This window comes from Diadema antillarum, unplaced genomic scaffold, assembly GCF_040938485.1.
Source record: "Diadema antillarum isolate AM-2024a unplaced genomic scaffold, OU_Dant_1.0 scf00000014, whole genome shotgun sequence".
Taxonomy (NCBI): domain Eukaryota; kingdom Metazoa; phylum Echinodermata; class Echinoidea; order Diadematoida; family Diadematidae; genus Diadema; species Diadema antillarum.
This window is the reverse complement of record NW_027270903.1, coordinates 440,626-466,361: the sequence shown is the minus strand read 5'-3', so window position 1 is coordinate 466,361 and position 25,736 is coordinate 440,626. Positions and strand designations below refer to the sequence as shown.

At 38.1% G+C, this 25,736-nt stretch overlaps 1 protein-coding gene across 2 annotated transcripts in view; it reads right to left on the bottom strand.

Moving 5' to 3' along the window:
- Window positions 1-258: 258 nt before the first annotated feature.
- LOC139723261 (ras-related protein Rab-10-like) overlaps window positions 259-25,736 on the bottom strand; it is a 33,886-nt gene continuing 8,408 nt past the window's right edge. Inside the window, exons 1-3 of one of the 2 annotated variants that reach the window (XM_071634523.1) lie at window positions 8,140-11,276; window positions 1,901-2,100; window positions 259-706 (exon numbers count right to left, since the gene is read on the bottom strand). In XM_071634523.1, the coding sequence (XP_071490624.1) occupies window positions 524-706; window positions 1,901-2,100; window positions 8,140-8,335 (579 nt within the window). In that variant the 5' untranslated portion in view covers window positions 8,336-11,276 and the 3' untranslated portion in view covers window positions 259-523. Of the gene's footprint in view, window positions 707-1,900; window positions 2,101-8,139; window positions 11,277-25,736 lie in introns of those variants that run through there. The other variant, XM_071634529.1, reaches the window with a different exon arrangement.

The following is a 25,736-nucleotide window of genomic DNA, read 5'->3' as shown; positions in this document are numbered from 1 at the left end:
ACAGTGTTGCTGTCTTGTGGGGCTAACAACATCATCACTTCCACTGATTCCTAACAGTGCATTCAAACACAAAAGTAATAAATTGTTTATGAAGAACAAGATCAACATGGAAAATTTTGCCAATAATCTGCCTTCCTGCTTTGTAGTTGATAGAGTAATGACCATACACGTCTTTCAGTCACATATTGTCGTGTCTGTTTGAGGTCTGGCCATTTTCAACTTCATGTACATTGTGATACATACAGTATCAACCTATGCTATAGTGCACTGATATTGGCATCATGAAATCATGGCAAAACCAGTGCCGTATATAAAGAGAGTCTGGCCAACTCATAAATTGAACGCCATGTCGTTGCCCAGCGTACTAGCGTTACAGAGTTAGCATGTACGCTCAGACATAATAATGAAAACCTAACAAATACGGGGTAGTGAACAATGGGCACTGCGTATGAGTGCACTTTGGTAACGACATGGCTCCGCAAAGATCACGGGACCACTTTTGACCAAGCCCAGGCTTCAAAACTCATAAGCCAAAAGCCGAGTTGGCCAGACTCTCTTTATATACGGCGCTGGGCAAGACATTAAAAGCCCGCCCTCTGTTGACCATAATACTCACGCTCTCTCCCCTGTCCTTGTTGATCATCCTCTTGTCTTCCATGTCACATTTGTTGCCTAGTAACATCTTCTCTACGTCTTCGTTTGCATGCTACAGAAAAGAAAATATCATCATCAAAACGACTCTTTACTTGCTAGGCATTCAAAGCATTGGAGGAAATAACATTTAACTTGTGTATTGTTTTTCTTACTCGCTTTTGTTGTGTGTTACAACTATTTTTCATCTGTCTTTCATTTGACTGTCCATTATCCTATGTCATTAGTTTCTTTTTTCCCCTTTTTGTTTGCAATGTTTATTCACAGAAAATTGTACAAGGACAAATTACTACAGCATGAATGCCCCAAACTGAAATAACAGGTAAGCAAACATTTGAGCAAAGAGAAGTAAATAAACACAACCTAACAAACAGAATTTTACTACCTTTTTTTGAGGGTGATTTATGCAAGTTTTTGTCATATTTCACACATTTTTCACTGGGCATTCAATTGCTAACTGTCTTGGAGGAGTCTGCGCCTTTGAATGTTTCTATAATAGATATATGGCGCCATACAAATGCTGTGGATCATCATCATCTTCATTTTCCAGGACTGCTCTACTGATAGAAAGGAGGTCACATTATAGCCTAATTAAAAGAATGAGAAAACTGCAAAGACAAAGGCACAGACACAGATAAACACACACGCACACAAGTATACAGTATTGTACTCAATCCTTCCATTTGTTTAATAACATTTTACATGAAAGAAGCTCATGTCAGTTGCATGTGACGGGGCGATCATTAACGGCCCACTGACGATCACCCCGTCACTGTATAGGCATGCTATCCTGGAAACATTAAACTGCACATTACTTGAATATGAGACCATTCTGAAGCAATTTATTTTCACACAATAATAGACATATAATGTACTCTTAAATGAATCCCACTAGGATTGGAACAATCATCCCCCAGCATTCCCACTGATTCCCACTGATCAGTTACTAGCCATCCCCTTTAAATTTTGTTTCATTAATTCTAATGGCAACAAAACATCATAGCTGCATCTAAGGGATATTCATAACAGTGATGGTTAATGTGACAGGGCTGACGATAATAGATGATAGTAATGATAGTAATAGTGAAGAGAATGGTGACTCATACAATGAAGATGATATCAGAAACGTAAGAAATACAAGAAATAGAAACAATGATAATGACAATGGGTGTGTAGACTAGGTCAATGTGAAGGTATTAGTAAACGAAACAACAGAAATGACTGGCTTTCACCGACTTCCTGGCCTCACCTCCTGGATGTTTCTTAGCCACTTTGCGATGTTGTCGAAGGTCTTCTCTTGCGTGATGTCGTAGACCAGCATGATCCCCATGGCCCCTCTGTAGTACGACGTCGTGATCGTGTGAAACCTCTCCTGTCCGGCTGTGTCCCAGATTTGTAATTTGATCTTCTTACCATTCAACTCTACCGTTTTAATCTTGAAGTCGATACCTGCACATTGACAGAAAATATAGTATACAATTTTTAAAGATGAGCAAATGAAATATAACATGAGATCACATATATTGTAACCCTCAGGTACTTCGTTTGCGAATTGGCATTCTCGCTGGAGTGCTTTCTCCCTCAACTGGCACATATGTCTTGGAACTTGTAATTGTCAATTAAAAAAGATATAACCAATCATTCTTTAATAATCCAGAATGTGTCACCATGGCCCTTGATTTTGGACCGTGGCACATTACTACACCTGAGTGGGCCTGCAAACTTTACAACTGGGTCAATTTTGGATGGATCACTGAATGTGTGATGAAAAATCTTGGCAAATTTAGTCAATTGTCTGAGGACATAAAATTTAGGTAAAGAGTTAATTAGAGATAATGCCACCAGCTACATTGTGTGGCAGAGGCATAAATAGATGGCGGAGGGGGAAGAAAAAGAGAAAGAATGGACAAAGAACCAGATACAAACAAATTGATGAATATGTAATACACAGCTCATCAGCAGAAAGATAAATAACAGCAAACCCAATGAAATTTAAATCAAATTCTCTCCATGTTAACACTAACTTTCACTGGGTTGCTGCTTATGTTGATATCCTTGGGTCCCTCCCACTGGTTTGTGCATGAAACTACAATCAAATCTTCTCAATAGTTATGCAATATTTTACAAACATCATCATTACAGAATTGTTACAACTCTACAACAATTTGATAGAGGGATGCAATATCTTCTTGAATTCATGTCAAATGATGAATTTAGAGAAGACATACACTGCAATGTACACATGAATAGGAGACTTATCTATCACCACATCTAATGCCTACATGTACATGACTGTCATTACTTGTTCCCAGAAGATACAAACACCTCTAAGGTCCACAACTCCTTATTTTTCAAATCTTAATTTAATGCTTTTTCTGTTTATGCGATTTAGTGCTACTGTCTTAATCAACTTAAAACTGGAATGCATTATTACTTTAACCAAAAACTCCTCTTCAAGTTTTCCTTCTTACTAGCAACTGTGAAGTTTCGTTTGTCCAACCCCACTGATAAAAGAAGAAAACAACTGCAAATCCCTAAATCCCCAAATCCTTGAGATCCTTCAAAAAGCCTATCCTTAAGAGTAATGCATCCTGTACAAACATTTAAACCTATGTGACATTTCAAGTCTCACTTCCTGGTTGTAACTACACTCTCACCAAGCACACACAATCACAATGTCTGTTTTATGAACAAATTCAAGACTACCGTAAAACATGATATTTTCGCGGCATGAAATTTTTGCGAATTGGAGCCGAGGGCCTTTTTCGTGGCATGGAATTTTCGTAAGCTGCCTCTAACATTCAATGCATATAGTGAAGACAAGAACTTTCACATGCATCTTAATTTCGTGAATCTTGGCTCTCGCGAAATTCGCAAAATAAAAATGCAAGCAAACATTCCTCGCTTTACAGTGTAGTCCCGAGTATACTTGGAAAGGCATCTATAGGAAATGTGTGTTTACTACAGCAAAATCAGCTGATTTTCAACAAGTGCTCATATACAAGTTGTATGCTATTACATCACTTAAAGAGACTCATACCCTAGACATCTCTGGAAATAACTATTCATGTGCCATGGTGTAAACCCCCACGTGCCACATTATTCTGAGACAGCAGCGTAGGCATGCTTTGGGGAAGCATTATGTTTTTCAAATCTATGTCACTCTTACAGATCTTTATTACCCTGGACATATTACAAGCAAAGTTGTAGAGAAAATGCCAAGCTTGGCTTTGATGTAAATTTTATGACGAATTTATGATGTTTTCATTTCAAATGACCACAAGCTACATTATTGTAGAGGCATGACTTTCGCATACAAAACAGTGACAAAAACTTAGAATTTACTCGTAAATTCTGTAGGAAACACCACTTGATAGTCAATCACCACATAAAATGCAAGCTTTATGTGCCAGGAATAGAACTGTGATAAAAATTTTCATTGTAGTGTACTGTGGCATTTGGTGCTTTATCGATCAGTTTGGGTGGGTTTCTGTGTTTGAGCAGAATATGAGAACTTCACACATCGGTGACTGAGTCGGGCATGCAAACATGGCATATAAAGAAGAGAACAGCAGATTCTCACGGCTAGCAAACTGGAGACTCTGATTGCGCGCACAATGCATGTAGCACATACTATGAGTGCAATCATTATGTCCTTTGCGGGCAGTGTCCAGGACCCTGGAATCTCTAGAATTATCCTAGAGAATGCTCTCTGGTGCTATCTTAGCTTTTCTTTTTAACAAACAATGACAAAAATAAAGTTCAGTGGGAGAAAGCTAGATTTTATGCACGAGACACACAGCGAGAGTGGGAAAAATTCAAATTCAAGCAGGAGAGCTGGAAATTTTGAGAAAATGGACTCAAGCAGGAGAATTGGAGTCTCTGCATTTACACTTAAAGTGAAGGACAACTGCAATGCCTAAATAGGACAAAGAGAAAAACAGATCTGTATGTGTGTGTTTTGTTTCTTAAAGTAGTACGATGTATGACAGACACTCTTCTGACTTCAACTATAACACAGAACTCTCCTTTTCGACTTGGGTGTACAGGTGAGAATACTACAGAAAACAGAATGCCATCAAAGTGTGTGTCATGACAGTGTACTTGTGGTCACTCTGTCCTAAACAGCTGTGAGTGTTGAACAATGAAAAAGAAAAAATATAAAAAGAAAACCAAAGTAAGCCAAGTTACTACAGTAACTAATAATGAAGTATTACAATAAACACTCATTAAACATTCTTCGTTAACACTATACAACCAGTATATAGGCGCTAGAGAATACAAATTGTATGTATACACAGCAAAGGCAGAGCTCCATGGGAAAAAATCCAAGAATAACGGGAAAACTTTTAGTGAGCAATTGAATGGCAACTGGAGAAATTGGACTTTAGCACACAGTCAACTTTGATGCCTCTGCCTTTTCATGCCAATCATTATACCAGTACTAAGCCAAAAGTATGGCCCTTTAATTCCACCAAGAGCTACATGTAGTTTGTTGAGCCTGACCACTGGCCCTGACAACTGACCCGTAATGCTCTCTATAGAAAAGGAAGAACTTTCCCATCCATTTTCATCCACCATACCAAATTACATTACACTCTCCTTAGTTCTGGCAGGAAAGTGAACAGTATTATCTCAATTTCAGTAACCTTTGAGCTTCTGTTATCATCATCAAAAAAAAAAAAAAAAAGATATGATATAATTAAGTTTGTACTGTATACACCATAATTTGCAAGGTTTTTATCTTCTGAATTTCATGCTATATAATGCGTTTTTCAATAACAAACCAATATTAACTCTGCTCTCAACATGAATATGACGTGCGAGTGTACATTTCTCGTTTACTACTGTACACCACTATCACAAATTTAATCACACATTAAATTGTCGGGAAGTCCAAATTTGTGAATAATTAGACTCACAAAATGGCAATGTATGGTGTTTACAGTACATTGTATCACAAATAATATTACCACTTGCTATTCCTGGCTAGAGTTACACCTGGAATAATATGACAGTTTCAGTACAGGGTGCCTTTAATTTGAATTCAAAATTTGTATCCATATAATTGAAAGAAAATAACTGTCCATTAGTTTCCATCCTTTCTTCCAATTTTGTTATAATCACTGGGAAATTCCTAGTGGACAGATGGACACAGGTAAACATGCCTCCAGGACCTATACACAGGTACATGCAGAAATATAAAACACATGACACAAAATGCAAGACAACCCTCCCCCCCCCCCCAAAAAAAAAAAAAATAAATCAAATAAAATTAAGCTTCTACCGTATTCAGCAAGTGAGTGGAACGAAAGCTGTCAAGGTATGATCCCTTAACTAGCGCCCTATACACAAGTTCACCTGGACAAAGCACTCTTACCGAGAGTCATCTTATGGAAGGGGTGCACAAGCTTCGATCCTGAGACGTACAGTTCAGCGAGGGCGCTCTTTCCCACACCACTGTCGCCCAGGACCAACAGGGGAAAGAGATAGTCGTAGGCATGGCCACCTGGCAGCCAAGATCGGCTGAGAGAGACTTGACGGGACGCCCCCTGCCTCGGCATCTTGCATCCAAGGCATGAATGCTCGAGACTTTTCCCCCAATCTTTGAGGCATCACATGGTAAGTTTGACCAAAGCAGGTCCTGAAACCTGGATATTTGTCGTTGACAGGCTTACCCAGGCTTGCTGGTAGGGACACTGTAGTCATATTTCAAAGTCAAGTGCTTTGAAGGGCAAGCAAATCTAAATCTATCCAACCGCAGATTTGAAACAAAATATGGCCCTGTGAATGATGCGCACAACAGCTCTTCAAATATCAAATCTCGGAGATTAGTATAAGATTTCAAGCCAATGTTAACTACAACAAGGCTTGAAATAGCTGATTTCTACAAAGCATGTTGACAAACTCTATCATGATTAAGGCTAATTGCACTTACGAATGCACCAGTAGTGCTAACTCGACTGCACTATTACAAAGACAGCAGTTTTTTCCCCCCCAAAGCCCAATGACAAGTTACTCATTTTCACCTATGAAAAGGCACACAAAAACCTGTGTCACAAAATACATAATAGTGTTCCATGCTACTGTATATCCTCATATCCCTTCTTCCATAAAAACTTAGCAATGTGTTACACATGGAAAACATTTCCATGAGAATGAAAAAGGAATATGAATAACAATTTTGCCTTCTCTATAGGCATTCTCACTGAGTGAGAAAAACATGTTTGTTTTTTTAATTCACATGTCACTACAGCGCAAGTTGGCAAGTAGATAGCAGATTGTGAAATCTGCCCTGGTGATATGAAATGGAGATCACCATGCTCTTGCAAACTCCAGTAAAATCATGATTTTCATCATGCACCTTTAATTATACCCTCACATGAAGCGTAAGAACATTTCCAGCAAGTTACCGAGATATTTCAAACACACAGCTTCTAGTACATATGTACTATATGAATGTAGGAGTGCTCACATACAAGCACACACAAGTCTTAAAATAAAAGTTTCTAGATTGGACGCTGTTTATCAAAGGAAATACATAAAAGGAGGTCAAGCTAAGCTGTACTTCTAAAAATATATTTTGAGGTCAACTATTATGAGTGAGCACTAAGAATGAAGTAAAACTGAATAGTGCAAAACATCTCTGGACCATGACTAAAAGTAGAGAGTCTAAGTAGAGATATCAAACAAATATGTTATGACCACATCATACAAGTCTGACTGTGGGTGAATATGACCTACTGGTTTCTGCAATTGAATGCAATGCCATCTCCTTCTTTTATAATTTCTTTAGTACAGGGACTACACCAATATGGTTGCTACATTTGCCAGTCCCGATTTTCTGTTACAGTGCACTCCCGTTATAACGAACATGGTTTAAACAAAATTCCGGTTTATATAACAAAGTAAGCATTCAGGCCACAACATTATCCGCTCTATGTCTTTTATCATTTATTTGTTCAGTTATAATTGAATTTCGATATAACAAAAGACTTTGTGGACTTTGTTATAACGGGAGTCCACTGAACTGTACTCAGCCGCTCTCTTTTTTAAGTATGTTTACGTGTTACAAATTTACCAGTTATGAGGAGGTAAAATCCACAGACCCAGCAACCTTGATTGTTATGAGATTTTGCCATACTGTTTGATTGATTTTCCTATATTAATTGCAGCCACATTGAGCATGAGTGGAATCGGACATTAAATGGAGACTTCCCTTCATGTAAAGTAGACTGTAGTAACAAGTGAATATCAAACACACAGTATCACTAGTTAACGACAAAAAAAAAAAAATGAAAGCTACTGGAGTTTGAAGATTTAGAGTATATACATACTGTTGTGAAATGTACAAGTTTACATTGAATTGTACAAATGTACATAACTGCCACAATCACAGGAAAGTTAATAAATAAAAGTTGTTTATAGCGTATACCCCTAGAGGGCCTATATCAATACATCCCTGTGCTGAATCACATGGGTCCTTACCAATGGTGGCCTGATAGTCTCTGTATGGGGAGGCCCGCCCGCTGGAGAAGACCTGTATGAGGGCGGTCTTGCCCACATAGCTGTCACCTATCACCAGCACCTTGAAAATGAAATCGTAAACGTCCCCGCTCGGCATCCATGAGCGCTTTAGTGAGCTGTCAGCGAGAGTCCCGTTCGCGCACTTCCCATTTTCCATCAGTTTGGAATTCCTGCTAGGCTGGCTCCGACTCCGGAAGAGCCATGGGCACTAAAACTCTATTTCTTCACTGTCTCTTAATTAAATCCACAAAGATACTCTACTCCAAGTGTCTTGATCTTCAATCAATCAAGGGAGAAACAATTCACATATTTCCACCTGTTCACAATGCCATGGAAAACAGAAGCACACGATTCATAGAGCTACAATTTGTGGTTTCCTTGAGTTTTGAAGAAGTTGATCTACATTGATGGGTGAACTGGGACAAAATGGTCCACAAAGTCAACTTGAAAAAGGCAAATATAATTTGAAGCTGCAACACAGGCCACAAACAACCTTACAAGTAGGACTCCAAGTACAACAGCAAGGCACTCACTGCACACAGAACACTTATGTAGCTGTTGATTTCTAACAAGAAATCAGTATGTGTATTCTCACTGATCAACACCTGTTGAATGGGCACGGCATAAAAACCTCCACAGAAATGCTAACGAAATAGAATCACAATGAGCTCCAACCGTGACTGCCCTTCTGTTCAGAATCAGAGCTGGAAATATCTCTCGAGGTTGGCAGGCAGTCGTCTACCAAACACAACTGCTTTTAAAAGTACAGTTCGGTCTACAATAATGTGTAAGTCGTACAAGTGTGATACCGCGACAGCACAATCACAACATAAATGATCCTGGTAAGTTGGTCAGTATGATGTTGCACAAACGTTGTGAGTTCATGTGGAGATTACTTTGCTCCTGGTGAAACTTGACGCTGGAATCTCACTAGAGAGGTCAAATGTTCAGCACTGAGGTCAAACACAGCCTCAACTCTTTCCTTCCAAACCTCACGATGTCAACTCAGAGCACCATCAACTGTGTAGAGTTCTCATTCTACGAAAGGAGCCAGAGCTGGAACAGCGTGAAAGTCAATTTCCGTGTATTCAGTTTTATGGAAAACTGCCTTCTTTGAAAATGATTGATACTTTGTGAGTCAATAGTTGTAATGTTACAAAACACCTATGTTTCTACTCCCAGGCCGTATTCTTGGTTTTGATCACAAAATTTCTAAACTGCCACATTTGGTCTCTATTTTTTTTTTCTTCAGAGGTGCATGTAGGCTGCCTGCATAAGGCTCTCAGCTGGTTGGCACAGTGCATACAATGGCAAAATATAGAGAATTCCGACTCTTTTCACCTGTTGTTATTCTGAATGCACATGTATGGGAAACAGCCATTAAATAAATCTTTTTGTCCTCCAAATGTATAGCTGGAAGGAATGCTGGTAAGAATGGGAGTTATATGACCATTGTGTGAGTTTTGTTTCAGTTTGGTTTTTGTTTTTCACTCTATCAATGTACATCGGAATCTTCAAAACTCTGTCAGAACATTCTTCAGCTCTGGAGCACAACGCTGAATATTATCAACCAACTCAACCTGCTGGCCCATAAAAACAGTGTTTCCATTGGAATAATCAACCACAGACACTGGACGTCCGTGTGTTGATCAAAATTCTGTGCTATTTATGAGCGTCTTCACAAGTATGCCTATGTGATAGAAATTGGTAGGATGGAAATGTTCACAATATAGTGAAGAACTTCAAGAAGTATGAACAATTATCCAAACTGTACTGATCACGCTGTTCCTGATTTGTGCATGTGGTATCCAGAGAAAAAATGCAGAAGGTAAACAATCACACGAGCCGATAATCCTGATAGCTGATTACAGTTATCGATGTTGATCAACACACAGTGACTTTGCTTGATGAGTATAAATGGTTCTGTGTCACGCCTTGTAAGTAATTAACAATCTTGTCCCCCTTTTCCTCCACCTTGCTTGGTCTGCAGGCAGGGACATATGTGGCAGGACACACATGGAAGCAACTTTGACAAGATCGTCAGTAAAAGCAATGGTGTCAATCTATCTTCCTGAATGGTATTATACTGTGATCCAGCTAGAGATGTACTATACACTGCTGCTGCTCAGTCACAACATGTCCAACAAGCTTTGCAAAGAGGTCATGTCAACTCTTGTAATACACCTCCTCTTGATTCACACGCTACAGGGAGCATAGGGTGGTTACAGCGGCTGCAATGGCCCCCCTTTGTGCAAGAGCACCGGTATAGTCACTGGCCAGGGACATCCACATGAACAAGCCAAACTATTTTTCCACTCCACTGCAGACTGAGGAGGGCTGCACTCTGCGACACACCAATTGTGGGCAGTCAGCATGAGAGTGGCTCTTTACCTTGATAAAACTGCACGAGTTTGATGGCCACCAACGAGTCATTCAAAACGAGAAAAATCCTGCCTTGAGCTTGGACTTGGCTGCACCCCAGCCTTGAGGAACAGAAGACAGGCATATAATACAAACCAACTGCGCAAGGATGGAAGGCGTTGAAGACTGTACACCCCAACAGCAAACACAAGAGTGTGCACTAAGATGTACACCCACGGAGTTTGTGTACAAAAGGGAGGGCGATTCCACCACCTTAGAGTTATCTATAGAGATTGCATAACACCTCTCTCTCCCCCTCTCTCCTCTCTCTCTCCCTCTCTTGTACAGGGATGTGCCATGATACAGATGTAGGTGCTGCAATAGCTTTACAATGCTTGGATTTCATCAATCAATAGAGCAAAGTCACTGGGCCATGCGTCACCAGAACCAAGAATTTAGGCGGGGCGATTAAAGGTCCCCCTACATCCAATACATGCTTCATTTTGCTGGTGTTGATTAGTCTACAAATAACAAATTCCAGGGTTATTTCATGAAATTATGTATCACAGACTTTTTTTATAATTTTACTTGCAATTCTTTTTTTCTGCAACCAGGAAAAGCGCTGCCCCTAAAAACAACTTTATTGCCTTTTGCATTGTTACTATCAACAATGAAGTCACATCAAATATAGAGCACCACACTGTGGTACTTCACTTTGCATAATACCAAGGAGGCATTCCTCATTGCTACCGTAAAAGTGGAAATTTTTGCGCAAATTTGCGCAACCAGAAACTAGCATGAAAATAGAAGCATGCAAATATTTTTTGCTTGCCATCATATGGTCCAGTACATGATGTCTTGATTCCACCGAATTAAAAACACGGTAAAAATTCTCAACGTGCCGAGCGCAAAAAATCAGTCGCCCCAAAATATCCACTTTTACAGTATTACATTTACACAAAGAATCATAGCAAAGACAGGTCTCATAGAACTATAACTCAGAGAGTTGGACCATTGTTGCACCTCCCTAGTTGGATAATATGAGAGTTATTGCCATGTGGCATATGTTCCAGGATTGAGCATATGCTAAGAAAAGATGTAGAATTTTATTGGGTATAAGACCTGTCTGGCTGTTGTGAGCTGGTGCCTCCCACTTAGTTATGGCAAGCTGCATACCATCAGGTATTGTTATGCTTATTTCAGCTGACATCACAAAAGGCAAAAGGAGCTCTGAGGGGTGGAGCTTAGTGGGTGCAGAAAATGAAAAGATTAAATGATCAAATGCATTTGACACTCATGTCAATCGAATAATTCTTGAATTTGTGATGTGAAGACCCATCCACATTAGACGAAGCCTTTGTGGACAGAAAAATAAGAAAGGGTTACATACTGCATACTCCTATGATGTGAACCTTGGATAAGCTATCATCAGGGTCTCATTTCTCCTGTTTTTTTCATAGTGCTAATACACAGTCAAAGAGTGAACAGCACTGAAAATACATCCAGCAAAAAACAATAACAACATTAAATCAAAACAAATTATCTCCGTATCAAAAAAACAAATGGTTTACTGTAGCATACAACATGAACATGGCTGGAGTTATTGCCTTTCAACCATTTACTAAGTGCAAACTTACGTGCAAACTTCAAATGAGGGGTGTCCTGGATTTTATTTCTTTGAGCCACATTCTTTTTAACAACAAGAATAAAATCTTCAAGTAGTATGGCTTCTGAGGAGATGCCAGTATCGTAAGCAAACCCTGTCAAATCTAAAATTATCTTTAAAAAAAATAAAAATTCTTGCAGGAGGCAAAGTTCAACTGCTGATAAAAAATGGCTGATTAACATTCCACTGTCTTATATACACAGAAAAGTGAGGTACAGGATATTTTAGTATGACGACAGTATACTTGGCCACTACTTGCATTTCTTTTGTGAACATTGTAATATAGTTACTCATGAGGCTCTCTGAGATAAAAATAATCCTTTTGGATCACACATATCAATGTATCATTATTTCATTTAATCATTTTTTTTTTGTTAAAGATGTTGAAATGTTTCTAACAATGAGAGAGAAGAATATGCGGCCTGTATGACCAGAGTCACACACAAATTTATTCTCATTTTTGCCATTACAATCTCTTTGTGCCACAGGCTTGAAGTACAGTGTAGTTACTGTAATGTCCTGTAGGATGGGTCATTGGACAAGGAAGTATACCCTCTTGGTCATTGTTAAGGAAGGGGGGGGGGGGGGTGGGGGTGGAGAGGGACAGCTTTCTCTGGCGTAGTAATGGTGCCATTTTGTTCTCATAAATTTGTATGGAAAACAAACCAGGTTCTTTATTTACACCATAGTTGCCATGCTTCTACACTATCCCTATTTATATTATTCCGGCTGAAGAGCCACATGAAATAACTGTATTGCAGAAATAGCAGTTCATTCTGGAACCAAGGCTAGCCCACAGCAAACAAGTTCGATGAAATAAATCAGAGATGTATAACAATTGCCACTTCATAATTTCCATCATAACAAAAGAATGCCCAAACACAGAATGGATCTCTGTACAGTGTTCCATTTCGCATGCCTTGGCAGGAGAGGAAAGCAGAGCTGAAAAATACACATTTTGTCCTGATTGTGCAAATATGAAAATTCAATCACAGGCAAATATAGCATTAGTGAAATCACACCATTTGTCACCCATACATGTATGGGTTAACGGCTAGGTTGTCATCATTCAAAAGATAGTCGGATCAAGGTCATAAGGTCACAGGTCAAAGAGTAGCCCTACATTTTTCTTCCGACTTCCACTGTGCACAGTATATTTCTTCCAAAGAGCATTTTCAGAGCTGAGGAGCGACATTGATTTTGTGTGTATCTATTCACCCATCATTTTGATGAATATGCTAAAGACCTGACATGTGTCTTGAATGCAAGAAGAATTATCTCAACACCATTTTCAACTATCAAAAAAAAAAGAGGAAATGTTTGGGCCTCTTTTTCTCATAACTTAGAACAAAGAAATGTTTTACATGAGATTATGAACTTTGTATTTCACAACATTGGGCAAACAAACAGAAGTACAATTGTAACCGCAAACTATATTTATCTAATAACCTTGAACCACATAATGCCATGTATGTACATGTAACTGTACAGTGCGTGTGTGCAAAATTTTCTCCACCAAATAACAAAAAAATGCAAATCTCTCACAACATCACATGGGGGGGGGGGCCAAGAAACAATTGAAGCGAAAGAAAAAGAATATCTTGAGAAGTTTTACCTTGTGGCTATATATAGAGCGCATGCACAGTTGCTCTTATTGTTGAGTACAATTGCAATCACAGTCAACTTGACTATATATTTAGCATTAATTCATAATCATTGTTTCTTGGAACAATCCAACGATTTCTCCTTTGTTTTTTGTTACCAGTTTTTGCCAGACAACAGCAGGTAATAATACCATTCAAGGAATTCTGCACTTTATAGCAACTGATTCACAAATTGTCTTACACTGATGTAAATAAGCACTAAATTGATCAGCATATATATCTTATTTGTACATGCAACGCTTTGTTATTGTATCATGTAGTTTTTTATGGAAATAAATAAACTATTGAATCGAACTGAATTTGTGCAATAATGTCAATATAAAGTATATGGCAAGTTGTTAATCAGATGCAATAAAAACAACTCGGCGCAATAACCTCATCAATTTGAATAACTATTCACTTGCAATTCATGTTGATTTGTGTTTCAGTTTCCCAGAAATGTCTTAAAATAGTAAAATGGAAATATGCAAGTTATGCTAAGTCTAGAGAATGGGGCATTCCATGTCTTTTGTTAGTCATATCAGTATTTTAGCAATGATTAACAGATGATGTCCCTGACAAAATTTTGGTTGGAGGTTTTTGTCGGCATATCCAAGTAACCTGAAGAAAAATACAAGTAGAAGAAATCTGATTGCAAAATACAATGACACACATACTTTGTATTAAACTTAAAGTACACTCATGTTAAGATATTTATTTGCCCATGACATGTAAGTGATGTTGCAGGTACTGTACATGTATATCATGAACATGCATTTGCAATCACATACAATGTAGTTCCTTTATTAGCTTGTCCATAACACACAATGCACCGTATGTAAGTATCTTCTGGCTAAAAGAGCTGGATACACTGAGCATGGTTCTGAGATAGAAGGGTGTACAAACAAGAAGAATTTTTGCCCTCCTACTGGTCCGTGGATGTTTGGTGTGATCACTTTATGACTGTTGCCAGTTCAATCAAAGGCGAATAGACAAGATACAGAGCTTGTGTACAGTGATTACTCCCCTCAGAGCTTTGTGTCTAATGACGGAGCTTGTTATCAGGTGTGTTTGCTCCAAACAAGAACAAGATCTGGCCAATTGATTTCCACTCAGAAATAATTTAGGATCAAATTACCCAAAAACCTCAAAACCTAACTTACAATGTAAGTTCAAAGCTTCTTTATATGTGCAGGAGACATTGAATAGATCTGCATTTTGTAGCAAAGTAGCAGAGAAAAGTGTGTGCTATTTATGTTTTCTATCCATTGTTTGTGCGTGAATGATAACGGTATGTTTTGTAATTAAACTTCCCTGGTCGAACGGTGCAAAGCAGCGGCACAGTGGCAATACTCGAATCACGATTATATGATTGTTAGATACATGTAAATGCAGCACCACAACAATCGCATTTCAAACCATATTCATAAATGCCACTCAAAATGCGTTTTGAAATATAATTCTCTCAGGTTTGATAAACACAGCCTTAAAGGACAAGTTCACCTTCATAGACATGTGGACTGAGTAAATGCAGCAATATTAGTAGAACACATCAGTGAAAGTTTGAGCAAAATCGGACAATCAGTTCAAAAGTTATGAATTTTTGAAGTTTCTGCTCAGTCACTGCTGGAAGAGAAGACTACTATAGCTTGTGATGTCATATGAGTACAACGACATAAAGAAAGAATAAAGAAAATTCAACATGTTTCCATTTTTCTCGCATAACAAAGAACACTCGACTTCTCTCTTTCAGAAGGCAGGGGGAATAATATTACCCTTAACATACTTCAGTAGCAAGTCGAAGAAATGTGCACTTTATTCAAAAAGTAAAGTTTTGTGAAATTCTCTTTTTATTTTCCTTGTATAGTTGTACGCATGTGACATCATACACTGTAGTAGTCTTCTCTTCCAGCAGTGACTGCGCAGATACTTAAAATATTCGTAACTTTTTAACGGATTGTCCAATTTTCCTCAAACTTTCACTGATGTGTTCTACTAATATTGCTGCATTCACTCAACCCACATGTCTATGAAGGTGAACTTGTCCTTTAAAGACTTGATCCTCTGGAAAGCATGTCCTTTAAACTTGATATCATACTGATTATAGCAAGCACAGCAACAATTGAAATCCATGCAGATGAGTGACTGGTTGCTGCCTTTCCAAAGCCATAAAACTTAAACTGCAAAAGAGGAAGTTAAAATATGTTCATATACGTGCAGTGTACAATAATGTGTACAAAGTGTATGTGAGGAATGGGGCTTAGAATGCACATTACAGCGGTCACAAATGGCCCCGTCATGCATTAATTTTTTTTTTTTTTTGCTCTGTGTAAAATTACAATTGTCATTGCCCATATTGACGAAGGTGGAAAAAAAACACGATCTAAATCTAGTCTATGGACTAAACTAACCATGAAAAGTGGTGTATTTGTATAACCTACAAACATACAGTAATGCATATCAAAGCGCCATTGTCATCGGATGTCTGTAGACATACACATACGCCAACAGTACATCATCTGTCACATTCTTTTATGTAGAAGAAATTTGCATGATTCATGGACAAAATTCAAACTACATTTGCGAATGCAAACCATTACGCACACTACAGACAGTTGAAGTCAGACTCTACATTTCTGTCTTTGACTTCTTGTGTTTGATCTTTAAGTAATTCAAGCATGAAGCCTAAAATCCTAGGTCCACAGATAAGCTGCTTAGCTCTGACAAAATAAGGTGTGGATTGTTGGTAAAGGATTCAATTCCTACAAGGCTTACTTTTCATTTGTCTCGTTTGTTAAGTGTCTATGACACTCATTTTGTCTACTATCTCTGATGCACTGCAAGACTTTGGCAAGGAATAAACTCTAAATGTACTGACCCTGCCTGTCAATATTTTACCAATGTGGACATACAAACTTGTGAAACGTCTATAAACATGATTTCGCCTGTGTTTACAGCAGGCGAGCATGCAATGCAAAGGGATAGTACTATGTGGAAAAAAATTGGGTCTACATGCTAATATTTTACTGTAAAACTCACTGCAGAGGTTACGATACATGTATGTCTTTCATAAAGTAAATATTGTTTCCAGGGTGCTGACACATATTATTTAAAGACTACAACTGCTCTGTAAACTTGGAACAGTCATCACTGTGACATCTTATAAATTTAATTTTTTTTTTTGAGCTAGCATGAAAATAAGAGCATTGGAATATTTTCTTCTTTTATTATTATCTTTTTTTTTGGGGGGGGGAATATTGGAATAAACACAAATTAAACTTTACTCTGCCCAATTATAAACAACATGGATCATGTAAATTGGCCTAGTGCAGCAACAACAAAATCATCCCAAGAAATATTGACAAGGAGTTTGACAAAAGGTACCCCTAGGCAATGGAATGCCACAGTATTCACATAGCTTGCTGAATTTGTTGACTTGCCCTCATGTAGTTTGCTTTGCAAACTCCCAAAATTGTAATAAAAAAAATCAAATCATCTTAAAGGGGCATTCCAGACGATTTTCATAATTTCACATCATGAAGCACATAAATCAACAGCTCCATGTATAGATTTGTGGAATTTATTGTGGTTCTTGAGCAGAAAAACAATACTTACACTGAACAGTGTTGATGACATAGGAGCCTCCCATATTTCAGAAATGTTCAGTGTAATTCCATTACAATACCACTTGCTTAACAAGTTCACCTGTGTAGAATGTATGCATGCCATCTTCTTTTATTCTGCTTCCTTGAGCCCCAGCTCATGCATTCTTATGGGTGAGGCTGCCATCATCCTTGTTCATTGAAATTTGTTGCAAATTTTAAAAACATTCTTATTCCTCAACCCAGTCACCATAAATTCTGAAACTCAGTACTCGGTTCTGTGTATAACTAATTTAGTTGTTCAAATGTAAAAGTCTGAAAATCATTCGGAGGTCTCCTTTAAGATCCTTTTGAAAGGCACATCATGCCAATGCCAAAGAGGATTATGAGCTTCCACAAAGAAGGGCATACATAAAGAAGAGATCCAGGCCAGTAGAAAATTAGTCTGAAAAGAAAGGGCAAAAGTTTCGAAGCAAAACAATGAAACATTCGATCCAAATCTGATGAAAATGAAGGAAGTTATGAAATTGTGAAGTTTTTAAAATTTTCGCATAACAGTTTCTTGAACAGTCGAAATGCAAACATAAAATGTAGTGAATTGATGATGTCATCCCCTCACAACTTGCCATTATCTCTAGGATGTGAACTGACATTTTATAGTAAAATGCACCATTATGGCCAGGGTAAATTAATCTTGCTACAAACAAACAAAATCAAAAAAAAAATCACATAATCTTTAGAGCAATTGTGATACCTCTTCACCCTGCTGTAGAACGTAGAATGACATACACTGTACATTGTACATCACTCAGCTGCCTATTTAGAGAAGGGATGCTTTTCTGGGTTAGTCAATTTATAATATCTTTCAGACTGTATGTACATAGCAAACACACAGATCAAGGAGCTTCAATGCAAACACTGTAGTCACCACAATCACCCTGACATCAGAACAATCACTATCTAATAGACTAGAACACTCAGCACACAAAAACGCGCAGAGAATCAGATGGCAGGAGGCTTGGAAAAAAAGTGGATGGCGCCCTCTCTTGCCATATACAGGAAAGGTTTATGCAGGAAGACCCAAAGTACACTACCCAGTCTGAACATGACCAAAACACAAGAAAAAAATAAAGATAAATAAGCCACTCAGTAAAACTTAGCAGTTGGATCATGTATGTCTACGGATTGAAATATGGACTCTTATAAACACTTATTAATTTCACAGTGACTATTTTTTTTTTTTCAGAATGCAGTGAAACTGTTCCAGAGTGCAGTGACAAGTTGGTACAAGATTCCAGAGTTTTAAAGAGTTACTCAAGTTATTCTACTTAAAAACTAATTGACATCAGCAGCTAAACAAAAGTACATGTATATAAATCACAAAAGTAGAGTCATGTTCACTATAAAACCACAAACATTAGTGGCATGAAACTTCAGTGAACTGCCACTGGCATTCTATGGATTGCGTGTGCATTTTACTTTTGCAAAGCTTGGTGCCTCACAAAATTTTGCAGAGGTTTAGTGCACAGTAATAATTTTGAGTGCCGATGTACTTTGAATTCGTGTCAATGACCATAACTGCAGTACACATTTTAGGGGCATCTCAAAATACATTGTACATTGTACACTGTACATGCAGTCAAATAGTAACAGCTTATCTCTAGTACTCTGTATTTGTTTGGATTATTCAACGACACAATTTCAAATGCTTTCAATGGAAATATTCTCTCTGTTTTTTAAACCGCACGAGATTTATATACCCAGAACATCATATTCTTGGATATCTACCCTTAAAAATAGATAAGGTTGGTATCTTTCTGCGAATTCACTAAAAACCTACATGTATTGACCGATTCGGGTTTGTTGAGGGCAGCAGACATTTTACGGCACAGGGCGCAGCCATAGTGGGTGTATCAGCCGACCCCCCCTGCTCTCCCCCACCCTGGGGCAACATGTTTATCACGCACTTGTAACAAAGGTTCGCGCACTAGCAAGCATTCGCGCACTCAGTACGAGACGCCCATTGGCTAAAGCAGTATTTCATTCTGCGCGCGTGCTAATGTAGGGAGAGGGGTGGGGGAGTGCGGAGGGGGGGTCGGCTGATACACCCACTATGGCTGCGCCCATGCCAAAAATACACATAGCGCGTCACAGAATCGGTCAATACTCAGATGTCATTTTGTACCGGTAATAAAGCAAAACTCACGGGAAAGTGACAGAACTGTTTACTTGTAATGGCAATTGACTAGTGGCAATCATCAAACAAAATAAAGTACAATAATTGTATGCTGTACCTTACTTCATATGAAGATAATATCTTCCTTGCCAAGAACTCTGTTGTTTTGATACCTCACTTCAAATCATAGTTATTGGCTCATTACAGTGATAAATATACACCGCACATGTTTACATAATGTCTCACCCACACATGAAACTAGTTAGGTAAACAGGACAGTCAAACACATACACAGTTTAAGGCAGGCGAATGAGGAAGAGGGGCAGCCCTAAGAAAGCCTAAATGCATGTTTCATTCACTTGGGATACACAATTGAACGTTGCTAAACCTTGGCTCCAAACAATGCCTTTGAGGACTGTTTATACCCATGTACAGCATATCATCACTTGTCAGGATACAATTTTACAGCATATCTTTATTTAATCATGTATTGAATAACGCAGTTATATAAACAATCTCCTTAAAGCATACAAAACAAAGGTACTGCCTAGTAGTATTATATCGTACAATCTTATACGGGGTACCTCATTTCATGAATCATTGATTCTGATGAGTTGAAATTGCAGGCATAGATTCAAGTTTCAAATTTACTGTATATACCGTATATTTGTCCAGTGCAATTGCTACGCAAACTTCAGCGGCAGGGCCATACAGCAATCACAATTAACAAAGTAAAGTTAACCAATGTCTATTTTTTTAAGAATACAGAATACAGACTGTAGATGTACAATAGACTGCTCTTATTTGAGACAATGTTGATTATTATTGTCTACCGGGGCAATGATATCAACAATGCCTCAAAAAGCATTCCATATCTGTATACTTATGTATATTCCTGTTCTTGTCTTGTGTGTGGCCCACTTGTGCACTACACTTCCTTCTCATAATAGTGATAGTGCATTAGAAAAAAAAAATGACGCTAGAAAGTTGATACTGAAATTTGTGAACGCAGCCAAATATGGAAAACAGAAAAATAAGAAATTCCCATACATTTGAATTATTATTGTACATTTTCATACATAAAGAGCATCAAGTATGTAGACTATGATGATCAGCCTGGTATAGTCTTTATACTGACATGACTTGTTTCACGTTTTTCATGGGCATTTTCTTGAATTTACCGAGCTGCCATTAAAAGTAAATTTTACATTTTAAAGTGCAGATTTTTCCCACTGTCATTATCGGGCTGTAAGAACTGCATTGCAAGTAATCAAACCTGAATAGAGCATCCACTCATGCAAAAAAAAAAAAAAATAGGTGGCCTTTAAATGACAAGAGGCCACTACATACAGGTTGCAGTCAATTTGATTCAAAACATTATTTCTGCAATACACATGCACAGTCTCAAACACACAATTGCTTTAATATGGCCATACAAGTGTGTAGGTCATTACTACAGGTATGTTTTGTGCATTCAATGATACATCCATGTAAGGAAATTCGATGCAAATTGCTGGGTAACACTGTCATTACCATGCGACATCTACAATCGTATTTGTGTACAATTTTAATGTCATTTTGAGATACTGGGTCTAAGAGGGTTGACTTTAACCGAAAAAGGCTCAAGCCATTGCATTGTACAGTAAATGTCTTGATAAATAATGGCTGACACATTTGAATACCCCATTTATTCAGGGCATTTAGAGCACTCCAAAGCTACACATTACATTGTACAAGAATTTCTGCACTCTCTGAGTGGGCTGCTAGAGGGATTGTTTTATCAAGTGCAATTCTAAGAGTTTCACTAAAATCAGAAATGGAGAACAGAAAATGTTCTTCTTTTTTATACAGAATTCTCTTATGCTACAGATTTTTAAAACTTATAGTACTATGCAGTAAATGGTTGAAAGCTGTACTAATTTAACCAAAATCAATAAGGGGTTGTTGATCATTTACAATAAACAAATTAGTTTGATGATGTTATACGGCCAATGTATGCCATTGCTGACCAAAAATGTCATTTGGACTGATATCACTGCAATAACAACAACAAAAATCTTGTAACTTCAGAAGTGTTTTTATAATTTTGGTTAAATTTTAGTAAATTTGTCACTATCATCATTTGTCTGATTCTATCACCCTGCATCCACATATCCCAAGGCAGGGTAGTACATTATTAAAGGGCCTGCTTTTATCTATAATGTCTTTAAAAAAAGAACAATAACTGCACAATGACAGAGTGCCATGAATATGGAAAGATGACAGATATCAAAAGTTTGAAGATAATTGAAGACACTCCACTGCACAGAGGCCTCAACGTCTCACTGACAATCGCATTCTGGGAAAGTTACAGGCAGTTAAAGGCATAATTTACTGTTTGCAGATGAAACAAAAACCCAGCATTAGTGTTTCAAAATAGTTCTAAAATATGAGTTAGGGATAGAAACAACCAATGTAAAAATCAGAACCAGTATAACTGATGTTAAGTATTGTTACAAGTGTAGATATACAAAATGTGAACAATAGTTATAATAAAAATGTTTACAGACTAAATCGTCTGCATTTATGGTTTAATGAGGAAAATAGTGATATCTTCTTATATTTTAAGCTTTATTGCAAAAATTGTATATGGTAAGATGTTTTGTGATACAATTGACCTACACATACATGTATGCATCGAAAGTGATATCTTGAATATTTTTTAAATCACTGCTCCCAAAGGTAAATAGGACCTCTAATACTGTATTAAAACCCAGAAATTTTCGTGTAAATGAAACTTGCAAATTTCACAAGGAGCCAAGATTTGCAAAAGTAAAATGCATGTGAAAGGTTGTTTTTTTTTTCCTACACCATGCATCAAATGCCAATGCCAATTTATGAAAAAAGGATGTACAGTATACAGTAGGTTCCAATCTGCAAAAGTTTCATGCAGGGAAAGTTTCTGGACTTTCAGCATTCAGTCAGTATTCTCCCCTGCAAGCATCTTTAATCCATACTTGTCTCAGGAAAGGATGCTGGCTGCACACTTTACTAAATGTCCACATATACAAACACGTTCTTGAATTCTTTAACAACATTACACACTTGTGTGCTATTCTACCAGGAAGCAAGCACATCAACATCATGATCATTTGTCTAACAAGCGTGACAGGCACAGGACAATTTGCGGGAAGTACGCTTGTGATGCATCAACAGCTGTATCAACGGGAATCTCTGGTAAACCTAAACATCACCGAGGCACGGAAGCAGAAGGTCTTTGGGGGGTGGGGTGGTAGAAATGTTGTTTTTGATTCCCTATGTACAATAAAATTGCTCAATCCAATGGTCGCAGCAAGTCCAACCCTGAGTGTATGTATACATACATGTATGTATTCTAGCAATACAAAGATAGGACATTTGAAATAAAACACAGAGCAAAATTAATGATCTTCTATTGTGATTACTGTTTGCTGCCAATAGTACTGTACATCACAGACCATTACATCTCAGACAACTACAATGTACACATTTTTCATAATGTGGTCATGCATTTTTCCACCAATCAAGCATGTTGGTGAGATGTTATGTGTTTGTGGAACCCTAAAACATGTTGTAGTGTTCTCTCACAATGGACTACATTTGTATGATTCTTATTTGAGCAGATCATGCGTGATAACACTGCAAATGCAAATCCATTCTACTAAATTGCACTTGGGGGAAACCCGGCTCCCCAATGTGAATCAAAATTGTGCTATGAGTGGTGATCCAAATTAAAATCAGCCTGCTAGCCAACAGCTAGAATGAGTACACATTTCTACTCGAAAGTTGCAGTGGAGGATTATAAAAATTCTGGTAGATTGAGGAAATGTAATCCTTTGGGACCTTTCAATGTTAACAGGATGGAGAAAGTGTTTTAAAGTATGACAAATGCTGTGTAGTGATGAGCACTTCAAATTTGTAGGCTGAAGTCTATTTCCGCCGAGCACTTCACTTCATAGAACTTCTAGTACCATGCCATATCACTAGCTGACAAACTCTACAGGCTACTCAGACACACTGTACAATGTATATGTACATGTACCAGTACGTGTACTTACAGTAAGTCCTTTGCACACTACCAGTCAAAAACTACTACATTGGTCACATAATTTATCACTGGCAGTCTTTGTAGGGACGTCTAGAAATGAAGGCCATTTCAATGGCAAGTGAAACTTTCCCCAGTTTCACAGGCACGTCTTCCTGGACCACCTTCCTGACAGCATGAACCAATAGATCTCGACTGGTACCAAATGGTATTAATATGTGCAGATTACTGTCAGTAACAGATTTTTTTTGTATGAACTATGATCACAATAGATGTGTTTGACTTTCAATATAGAATGTATTTCTACTGTGTTTTTTTCCAAATCAATCACCGATGCTTGCTGAAGAACCTTGGTTCAATTTCATAAAATGACACAATCTATTACATGATTATGTATCTAAAAACTTGTATGACAACAAAACATCAACAGCAACAAGAACAAAAATGGCTGTCTTGGTCCACTGATTGTTATTCCTTGCTGAGTGCAATCTCACTCATTAAATTTTTTTGAACTTGGCATCCCTGTGTGCATATGAACTTCAAAATTAACTTCAAAAATATACCTATTCTTCACCCTCTCCAGAGCCTTGTTTGAAACATGTTCTAAATCCCCTATAGGGCTTTTTACACTTGCAAATTTTTGCTTAGTCCCGTACCAACGGTGGGGCTGAGGGGGGGGGGGGGGGTTGGTAACGGACTTTCCTTAGCCCACTTTCTGTTTACACTTGTTTTTGCCAAAGTGGGCTAGCCCCACCGATAATCCCGTACTATCTGGCCCTGCAAAATAGCAGGGTTAGCACTGCAATTGCGGTGCCAAGCAAGCGAATGTTAACAGAACGAAAAAATAATCCGGGTCTAAGCGACGGAGATGAAGTCCGACCCCCCACTGACCAATCAGAAACGAGGTAATCATGTGCTGCCGGTGCGTGCGTGTACTTGTACAGTGCACAGCGCAATCATGAATATTCATGTGGTTTGGAAAGTACGGGACTAAGAAATAGGAGTGTAAAAAGGTCAGTTTTCTCCTTAGCCCAGGACAAGAGCTTAGTACGGGATTTATTGGCAAGTGTAAAAAGCTGAAAAAATTGACTAACGATAGTCCTGGGTCAGAGAAAGTACGGGGTTAACAAACACAAGTGTAAAAAGGGCTTATGATCACTTTAACCCGTTGAGGACAAACTGATTTCGCTAGAACACCCGTTTCCCATAGACATCTGCCCAAGTATACTAGGGACTTCTGTAAAGCAAAACATTTTTGCAGCATGAAGTTTTTGCAAACTGGAGCCAACGGTCTTTTTTTGTGGCATGAAATTTTCAAAAAATGGCACTGGCATTCGATGCATATAGGGTAGAAAAGAACTTTCGTGTGCATTTCAACTCTGCAAATCTAGGCTCTCCCAAAATTTGTAAAATTACAATGCACGCGAACATTTCTGGTTTTACAGTAATTTTAGTCTTCAACGGGTTAATGGAATCACTCTTCAAGGAAAAACAAAAAGAATGGAGTTCATAATGCAACTGCATATTAATAAAATCACTTGCATAGCACTCACCAACTGACAGTCTTGCTGACAAAAATGAAAGATTAAACATACTGCCTACACTAAAATACCCTGCCAAAACTCATACTGTGTTTCTTAACCAGTTTCATCAAAACTTATTCAGATGCAAGATGGGCAAGTACGAACAGCTTTGGGCTGTACTCTCTCAAAGAATTGCACGATGCACCAGTGCTGAAATATACGGTATGTCATATCCTTAGAATCAACCTATCAATGAAGACATGAGGGATAAAATACCTCAATGACAGTTGCTTGGAATGATTATGCGGTCATCTCTGAACTTGAGACCAGCAAAGCATTTTAGCACAATCCTGCTAGTATTGCCAAGAAAATTTTGACAAAATGAAAGTCAGCAGTTCATTGTAACATTAGGTCATCTTGACCTGGCATCCCGGTTGGACCTTGGACTGCTGTGTCATCTTTCAATAGTTACACATCTGTGATGGTTGCACTTGCACAGGAGTCCTCAATCATTGCAAGCACAT